Below are 9555 nucleotides of genomic sequence, written 5' to 3'. Positions count from 1 at the left end.
GGTCTCGAACTGCTGGCCTCAGGCAGTCTTCCTCCCTTGGCCACCCAAAGAGATGGGATTACAAGCATGAGCCACTGTGCACAGCTGAGATTTTTCGACTTAGTCTTTTTGTACACCCAGTATCTTATAGAATATCCATAATATAGATTCATAAATAAACCATTTCCTTCAATGGTATAAATAAATAAACCACTGCCAAAAATGGTGGAATTTTCTGAGTTAAGAGCAATACATATGATACAAAACTTGATATATAGAGTTTCTTAGCCAAACTGGAGGGGCTGGCTTTAGGTGATCCGTGGACTCCCTGAAATTGGGGACACCATTGGAAATATGTGTGAACTCATGGGCAGTTTCCTATGATTTCCAGTCCTCAAAATATCTCTTGGACTCAAAGATGCCTTAGGGCAGAGGACGCGTGTACCCCCAGTACAGAATCTCGGACAGTGAATGTCAGTAGACATTCGGCAGAAAAGCTCTGCCAAATTGAGTGCTCTGATGTGACTTTTTCATCAAGTCAATGTTCCTGGGATCTCTTGTACATGATAATCTCACTCTTGTAAGGTTTCATCGTTTCTGCTTACCCTACTTTTCTTTCCCATCCTGATCCCTCTCCCACCAGACCGGACTCTGAAACGGGCATGTACAGAGAAGAGGAGACCCCAATACGCTTCAAGCTTTGAGCGGAGAGGACACAGCCTCTGCTGGGACAGGGAACAGAGGGATGCGGAGACCCTGAAGATGCTTTTGGACAGTGGTCTGAGGTTGGGACAGTGGCAGGAGATACCATTCACCCAGGATCTCCAGGACAAGAGATCAGCCTGGCAGTTACATGTGTTTTTGTTCAAACTAGTTGCCAGGTTGGCATGAACGATGACATCAGAGATTCCGACCTTCCTGATTGGAGGGACCGGACTCTGTCGGCACCTGGCAGTTCAGTTGGACAACAGTAACTTCTCAGAGCTGTTCTCCACTCCTGACTTCTCCCAGCCTCGAGAATTGATAACACACTCTTCTGGATCCCAGCAGTGTCCAGAAGAAGACCAAGGACAGAACAGAGACTAGGTTCGGTGAGATGGGACAGATTTTGGGAAAGATCATGATGAGCCATCAACCGCAGCCCCAGGAAGAGCAGAGCCCCCAGCGGAGCACCTCAGGGTACCCCCTCCAGGAGGTGGTGGATGATGAAGTGTCGGGACCATCAGGTGAGGGGACTGGAGGAAGAAGAGGTGGCATACGATTGACTAAGACGAAGGAAGGGGGCCAGGCGTGGTGGCTCACCCCTGTAACCCCAACACTTTGGGAGGCTGAGGCGGGCAGATCACCTGAGGTCAGGAGTTCAAGACCAGCCTGGCCAACATGGTGAAACCCCATCTCTACTAAAAGTACAAAAATTAGCCAGGCGGTAGTGGTGTGTGCCTATAATCCCAGCTACTTGGGAGGCTGAGACAGGAGAATCACTTGAGCCTGGGAGGAAGAGGTTGCAGTGAGCCGAGATCGTGCTACTGCACTCCAGTCTGGGTGACAGAGTGAGATGCTGTCTCAAAAAAAAAAAAGAGGAAGAAAAAAAGAAGGGTCAGAGGTCAGGAAGGAGAACCTGGGGAGGGTGTGTGGGAAGAATGGAGAAATTCAGGTTGGGTGCAGTGGCTCACACTTGTAATCCCAGCACTTTGGGAAGCCAAGGCAGGTGGATCACTTGAGGCCAGGAGTTTGAGACCAGCCTGGGCAACATGGTGAAACCCTGTCTCTACTAAAAGTACAAAATTGAGCTGGGCATTATGGCAGGCACCTGTAATCCCAGCTACCTGAGAGGCTGAGGCAGGAGAATAACTGGAATCCGGGAGATGGATGTTGCAGTGAGCTGAGATTGCACCACTACACTCCAGCCTGGGTGACAAAGCAAGATTCTGTCTCGAAACAAAAAAAAAAAAAAAGAGGGACTCAGAGAGCCAGGGACCAGGGAAGGATATGAGGCAGTGTTCTGAGGACAGAGAGAGGGAAGAATGGGGAGGGGAAGGAGTGGCACATGGGGTTGAGCAGAGGAGAAAGTCAGAAAGGTGGCTTGGAGAAGCCAGCAGTCTGCGAGGCTGGGGAGGATGGAGAGTGGTTTGGGGTTTGGGGTCGGGGTCTAACGTGATCAGTTGCAGAAGCATTACACGGTGGCCTGGTTTCTTTACTCAGCCCCTGGGGTAGATCCCAGCCCCCCACGTAAGTCCCTTGGCTGGAAAAGGAAGAGGGAGTGTTTGGATGAATCTGACGATGAGCCAGAGCAGGAGCTCGCCCCTGAGCCTGAGGAGACCTGGGTGGCGGAGACGCTGTGTGGCCTCAAGATGAAGGCGAAGCGACGGCGAGTGTCGCTCGTGCTCCCTGAGTACTACGAGGTCTTCAACAGGCTGCTTGGTAGGAGGACACCCCAGAGAGCACCTCCAATCCTGTTCTTTCTAAAGAGGAAACTTCCAATAACCACACTTTTCCAATGGGAAAAATATGCCCCAGTGGGTGAGCTCTCCATGCGGGAGGACTCTGAAGTGATCACTCATGAGGGACACTTAGGAGACAACAGAGGATTAGGTAGACTTGATAAAGGTCGGTGCTTGGGATAAGAAAGCTTGGTTTTGGGCCAGGCGCTGTGGCTCCCGCCTGAGATCCCAGCACGTTGGGAGGCTGAGGCAAGAGGATTGCTTGAACTCAGGACTTTGAGGCTGCAGTGAGCTATGACTGCACCACTGCACTCCAGCCTGGGTGACAGAGCAAAAGTCTGCGTCAAAAGAAAAACCAAGGCTGGGCACAGTAGCTCATCCCTGTAGTTCCAGCTACTCGGGAGGCTGAGACAGGAGAATTGCTTAAACCCAGGAGGCAGAGGTTGCAGTGAGCCAAGATCAGGCCAATGCATTCCAGCCTGGCCCACAGAGCAAGACTCTGTCTCAAAATAAATTAATAAATAAATAAAAATAAAAATCAAATAAAGAAAAACAAAATCAAAAATCAAAAAAGTGGTTTCAGCTGTGCCCTCTGAAACTTAATGTTTCTTACCGACTTTTCTAAACCTAAGTGTTTCCATCCATAGTGAGGGATACCAAGGCCATGGTCACACCCTGATGTGTGACTGCCTCATGAGGAAATGATGGGAATTCCTTTATGACTCTGCAGTGGTCCCTCCGTGTCTGCTGGAGGGGGTCCTGGCTGATTCCCAGCTCTACATCCTGTAGATTCTCACACCCAGGGCCTCCTTCGGCCTCTTCTCAGGGGAGTCTCAGAGCAGGAGCCTCTCTCCCTTGCCCAGTGAAAGTCATTCTCCCCTCTCCCATCCACCTCACCCGCGGCCACAATCCTGAGACTTTCCCCCGGGAGGCACACTTCTCCTCACTGCCCTGCTGCTCCCACGGAAACCCTGTCCTGCTTCTCACGCTGATATCTGCTCTCTAATCACAGAGGATCCTGTCATTAAAAGATTCCTGGCCTGGGACAAAGATCTGAGGGTGTCGGACAAGGTAAGGTTGTTCTCTATGTAACTGTGTTCCTGTTCTAACGCACGGCCAGCGGGAGGGCGCAGCTTCCAAACCCACAGTTCTCCCTCCACCACCTCCCACCAGATGCTCCTACAGTTTGTTTTTGTTTTTGTTTTTGTTTTGTGAGACACAGTCTTGCTCTGTTGCCCAGGCTGGAGGGCAGTGTCTCGGTCTTGACTCACTGCAGCTGATGCCTCCTGGGTTCAAGCGATTCTCGTGCCTCAGCCTCCAAGCAGCTGGGATTACAAACGTGAACCACCACGCCTGGCTAATTTTTGTGTTTTTAGTAGAGACGGGGTTTTGCCCTGTTGGCCAGATTGGTGCCGAACACCTGACCTCAGGTGATCCACCCGCCTTGGCCTCCCAAAGTGCTGAGATTACAGACATCAGCACTGTGTCTGACCAGCTCCCATGGTCTTGAGTCTTGGCACCCACACATTTTTTTTTCTGAGACAGAGTCCAGCTCTGCTCCCCAGGATGGAGTACAGTGGCATGATCATAGCTCACTCTAACTCCTGGGCTCAAGCAATCCTCTTTCCTTAGACTCCTGAGGAGCTGGGACTAGGCACATGCCACCATGCTCGATGAATTTTTGAAATCTTCGTAGAAACAGGGTCTCGCTGTGTTGCCCAGGTTGTTCTCCAACTGTTGGGCTCATGTGATACTCCTGTCTCCACCTCTCAAAAAGTACTGGGATCACAGGCTTGAGCTGCCACTCCCGGCTATTCTTTGTCTTTTTATGATTTGTCAGCATCTCTCTCAGGACTCTGCTGGTCTCTTGCAGAGTGAATGAGTGGCCCCTGCCTCTCCTATGGGTCCTTTGGGATCTGAGCCCTGGGCCACAGTCTGGCTGCAGTCCTGAAGCTCCTGGGCCCTCTACTCTCAGCTCCTTGGGACAGTTCTCTGCCTGGCACACAAAAGACCCTCCTGACACCAGCCGACCTAGACACACCCCCTCCCAAGATCCCATCAGAGCCCACCATCCTGGGAGCATCACCGAAAACCCTTCCTCCGGCTTCTCGGATTTGCATCCGACCTTCGAATACCCCTCCACCCCGCAATTTCCACATGAGCACAGTCACCCCAATGCTGAGGTCCCTTCTCTGATGGGCAACCCCTCCCCAGACCCCCATTCCACTATCTCCACAATCTTCCTCTCCCAAGATGTGACCTCTCCCTCTCTGTGTTCCTTTCTCTCCATCAGTATCTCCTGGCTATGGTCATAGCGTATTTCAGCCGGGCCGGCCTCCCCTCCTGGCAATACCAACGCATTCATTTCTTCCTGGCTCTGTGAGTGGTTTGCTGCCTCCTATCCATCAATATCCAATGCCCTGGGACAGCGGGGGAAGTGGGATTGCAGCCTTTCATTTATTCTTTCACCTATTTGTCCTCTTTATTCTGTGTACAAAAAAGACAGGATTATAGTATCTTAGACTGTTGTCTCTAAAAAGAAACTCAGGCTGGGCGTGGTGGCTCAGGCCTGTAATTCCAGCACTTTGGGAGGCCGAGGCAAGCGGATCACCTGAGATCAGGAGTTTGAGACCAGCCTGGCCAACATGGCAAAACCCCGTCTCTACTAAAAATAGAAAAATCAGTCGGGCATGTTGGTGTGCACCTGTTATCCAAGCTACTTGGGAGGCTGAGGCAAGAGAACCCCTTGAACCCAGGAGGTGGAGGTTGCAGTAAGCTAAGGTTGAGCCACTGCACTCCAGCCTGGGCAACAGAGTGAGACTTTTTTTCAAAAAAAAAAAAAAAAAAACAGGCAAACAAAACAAACTCCAATGCCAGTGTACAAATAAAAGAGTAAAACAGGCCAGGTGCGGTGGCTCACGCCTGTAATCTCAACAGTTTGGGAGGCCGAGGTGGGCGGATCACAAGGTCAGGAGAGCGAGACCATCCTGGCTAACATGGTGAAACCCTGTCTCCACTTAAAAAAAAAAATACAAAAATTAGCCGGGTGTGGTGGCGGGCTCCCGTAGTCCCAGCTACTCGGGAGGCTGAGGGAGGAGAATGGCATGAACCTGGGAGGCGGAGCTTGCAGTGAGCCGAGATCGCACCACTGCACTCCAGCCTGGGCGACGGAATGAGACTCCGTCTCAAAAAAAAAAAAAAAACAACAAAAAAAAAACAAAAAAAGAACAAAAAACAAAAGGAACCATGAACCGCTCCTAAGGGGAGAAGAAAAGGAGCGGAGGAGCGGACATGACACTTCCCCCAGCAAGCAGACGTTTCCGGTTCTTCTCTCTCTCTCCTTCCCACATCAACCGCAAAAGCCATCAACCTCCTCTGGGTTCCCGTGACAGAGGTCACAGTCCAGGTCCCCCTTGCATCACTCGAATCCACTGTCAAATGCTCCCTGCTGGGGTTTCCTGGAGTCTCTCCCCAAGCCAAGGGGCTTCCTAGTGCAGCCTGAACATCTTTCCAAAGCACGACAACCTCACCGCCCACCTGAACAACTTCCTTAGCTGATGTCTTTCTCTATCGAGGCCAGGGTCCACAGTGCCAATTCCACCCTCTCTACAATCTCTACAACCACACTGGCTCGCCATCTTGGTGTTTCCTGGCTTGGCTTCACTGCTCCTTCCAAATGCCCTCCACTTGACTTTGCATTTGTGTTTTCTGTCTGGGTGTCCCACACACGTGGTTCTGAAGGGAAGCACCCATTCCTTGAAGTCGGTTCACCCTACAGCCTCTGTGATGCCTTCCCTCATCTTCCAACTTCTGCATGCCCGTAGCTCTCCAGTTACATCCTATTATAATGTGACATTGGGATTAGGACATCTCCTCTGATTACTCCCAGTGCCATTAGACTAGATGCCTGTAGAAGGCAGGGTCCTGGCAAAATATCAATGTATTCAATTGCTTTTTTTTTTTTTGAGACAGACTTGCCCTGTCCCCTAAGCTGGAGTGCAGTGGTGAGATCATAGCTCACCGCAGCCTCCATATCCTGGGCTCAAGCGATCCTCCCACCTCAGCCTCTTGATTAGCTCCGACTACAGGGCTGTGCCACCACACCTGGACAGTTTGTATTTATTTATTTATTTATTTATTTATTTATTTATCAAGACAAGAGTGTTGCTGTGTGTCTCAGGCTGGAATGGAGGGGCCCAATCTTGGCTCACTGCAACCTCCGCCTCCTGGGTTCACACAATTCTTATGCTTCAGCCTCTTGAGTAGCTAGGACTAATGGGTGTGCCACCGCACCAGGCTGATTTTTGTATTTTTAGTATAGATGGGGTTTCTCTGTGTTGACCAGGCTGGTCTCAAACTCCTGGTCTCAAGCAATCCACCTGCTTCAGCCTTCCAAAGCGCTGGGATTACAGGCATGAGCCACCGCGTCTGGCGTATTTTTTATATTTTTAATAGAGACAAGGGTCTTGCTATGTTGCCCAGGCCTGTCTCAAACTCCTGGCCTCAAGTGATCCTCCTGCTTCGGCCTCCCAGTGTGCTGGGATTCCAGGCCTAAGCCACCACTCTTGGTCACCAGTTGGGTTTTTGTCTCCATCCTGAAGGAGTGGGAGACGCCCTTGATCAGGTCTCTGTCCAGCAGAGCCCTCCTGAGGAAGGCATGGCTCTCTGCAGGGTGGGTGCCAGTCCTGAGCTAGGGACGGTCCCTTTTCTTCCTCTCTGGGAAGCTGATCTCAGCCGGAGGTCTCTCCTGGTGGTGCCCCTGAGCAGCAACCTGATTTCTGTCCTCAGCTATCTGGCCAATGACATGGAGGAGGACGACGAGGCCCCCAAACAAAACATCATCTGCTTCCTGTACGAGGAGACCCGCTCTCATATATCCTTGCTCCATGAGCTTTGGTTCCAGTTATGCCGTTACATGAACCCGAGGGCCAGGAAGAACTGCTCTCAGATAGCCTTGTTCCGGAAGCATCGGTTCCACTTCTTCTGTTACATGCACTGCAGGGCTTGGGTTTCCCTGGAGGAGTTGGAAGAGGTGGGTGGGGCCTGGGGACGTGGAGGATGTGGGGAGGAATCGGGTGGGCTGGAGGCTGGACGAGGGGAGAGAGGGGTATCCTGGGGAGTCCCCGTCTTCTCAAAGCGCGTTTGTTTTTCCAGATCCAGGCTTATGACCCAGAGCACTGGGTGTGGGCGCGAGATCGCGCCCACCTTTCCTAGAGCTCCAGGGACCGTGGAGGCCTGAGGTCATCGGCCTGAGAGAAGGTACATCTGCATCCTCCGGGGTAAAGGCAGAATATTGGGGTCTATTTCGGAAATCCAAGGAACCCAATTGCTTGATCTGGCTTCAAGCCTGGGCAACGTGGCGAGATATCCCCTCTCCACAAAAATACAAAAATTAGCCAGGCGATGTGGGAGGCATCTCTACTCCCAACTACTCAGGAGGCTGAGGCAGGAGGATCGCTGGAGCCTGGGAGGTCGGGGCTGCAGGGAGCCCTGATCCTGCCACTGCACTCCAGCCCGGGTGACAGAGTGAGACCCTGCCTCAAAAATAATCATAAATACTGAGTTCGGGGAGGTTCATTATGATTGACGCACTTGAGTTACCGATTTGGGTCGAGGGTTCAGTGAAGCTTTGGTTTACATCTTGTGCAGCTAACCATGTTGAGCACAGAGCATGAGACTTCGTCATGAGGAGGGAGGATTATGGATTAGGCTTCTGGACTCGTGGTTCCTGATGTTGTCACATTAGAAACAGATCTAGCACGGTTACAAGTTTAGATCTGAAGTGACACAAAAGGCCCCAGCTGTGATGAAGTCCAAAGCCACATTCTCTGAGGGTGCCCTACTCCCTGGGAAGACCCACCCAAAGTCCTTGCTATGAAGCAGAGCACTGGGGCTGACCTTGGGTGTATTAAGTTTTGGAGTCAGGGTCACCAAAGTGTGAGTTTCACAGTTGAACACGATGGTTCACAAGCAGGGTATAGAATGAAAGGCAGGAGATAAAATTGCACTTCTCAATTGCTCTGAACTCTAGCTAGACTTGACATGGGACGTGAATAACCTTCCTGTCTAGAGAGCTGCCTCCTTGAGGTGTGACATTGTCTCTCTCACTTCCAGAACACCGGACCCAGGGGAGATGTGGATTTTCAGCAGGAACTTTATTCCAGTGCTAATGGCAGACATCAGGAAGGAGGAGAGGAACCATTTGTGCAGATCATCTAGAAGAACCTGGACCATTCTTGACAGAGCTGAATACAGTGATCACGTTGTCCTCCAAGGAGCAGGGGTGGGGTGGGGTACTTCTAGGAGTCCTTGGAGAAAAGTAAGAAACCAGGAGTGTTTCCAGTTCCACCCTTTCCTGCGGCACCACCTCCCTTTTTATATTGCTGAATGCCAACCTCCCTGGGACGGAACCTGGAGGTCCTGTTTCTTACGGACTTGCTTGCCACAGTCCAGGAGCATTTGAAGGCACAGTGCAGGGGCTCAGATTGGCACAGAATTCTTTCTGAAATATGAGTGCCACAGACTGTAACAGATAGCTTCATGCACACTATGCATTTTATTGGTTTGTTTGGAAAATGTTGGCCATTGAATTATTAATAGGTTTATTTCAAATAGTTTGGAAATTGTTGTACTTTTGAAAACATGCTGTTCCTGTAGAGTTTTTTGATGAGAGTTATAGTTGTTATATATACATAAAGATAATTTTCTTTTCATTTTTAAGTGAGAATTCATTTTATCCTAAATCTTTTATTATCTTTAAATTTTTTTCTGTATTATTATATGTGCTCCTGAAGCGAGCACTCTTTTTATCTATGATACTTCCATAATAATCTCTTCTATTTATAGCTATTGGTAGTTCCCCACCAGAAAAAAACATAATTCTGGTGATAGAAATTTTTATTTGCTGTTTAGGTTTGTGACTGAATTGTGAGAATTCAGTTGTGATTTTTAACATGTCTCAGATATATATACTAACATGTCTAATATATACTATCTATTTTATTGGTTTATTTTGAAAAACATGGGTATAGAATTATTTAAACATTATTTTATTTATTGAAATATTTATTAAATATATTTATTTAAATATTATTATTACTTTCAATATTATTTTAAATATTTTGGAAATACTGGT

The 9555-nt window shown here is 49.5% G+C and overlaps 1 protein-coding gene across 1 annotated transcript; it reads left to right on the top strand.

Annotated features, from left to right (window-relative positions):
* The first annotated feature begins 1075 nt into the window (after positions 1-1075).
* LOC129398264 (speedy protein E12-like) lies at positions 1076-8639 on the top strand. The gene is made up of 6 exons (XM_063606248.1): positions 1076-1205; positions 2182-2400; positions 3433-3491; positions 4714-4799; positions 7209-7452; positions 8535-8639. Exons 1-6 carry the CDS (start codon positions 1076-1078, stop codon positions 8637-8639), a joined length of 843 nt encoding a protein of 280 aa, XP_063462318.1.
* The last annotated feature ends 916 nt before the right edge of the window (positions 8640-9555 follow it).

The sequence above is a fragment of the Pan paniscus genome, chromosome 6 (genome assembly GCF_029289425.2).
Source record: "Pan paniscus chromosome 6, NHGRI_mPanPan1-v2.0_pri, whole genome shotgun sequence".
Classification (NCBI taxonomy): domain Eukaryota; kingdom Metazoa; phylum Chordata; class Mammalia; order Primates; family Hominidae; genus Pan; species Pan paniscus.
This window is presented reverse-complemented; position numbering and strand designations above follow the sequence as displayed.

Excerpts from the sequence above, each read along its gene's own strand:
- LOC129398264 (XM_063606248.1), top strand. The coding sequence starts at position 1,076 with ATGGGACAGATTTTGGGAAAGATCATGATGAGCCATCAACCGCAGCCC. Across the intron at positions 4,800-7,208 it reads ATTCATTTCTTCCTGGCTCT|CTATCTGGCCAATGACATGG; the intron begins GTGAGTGGTTTG and ends TTCTGTCCTCAG. Across the intron at positions 7,453-8,534 it reads CCCTGGAGGAGTTGGAAGAG|AACACCGGACCCAGGGGAGA; the intron begins GTGGGTGGGGCC and ends TCTCACTTCCAG.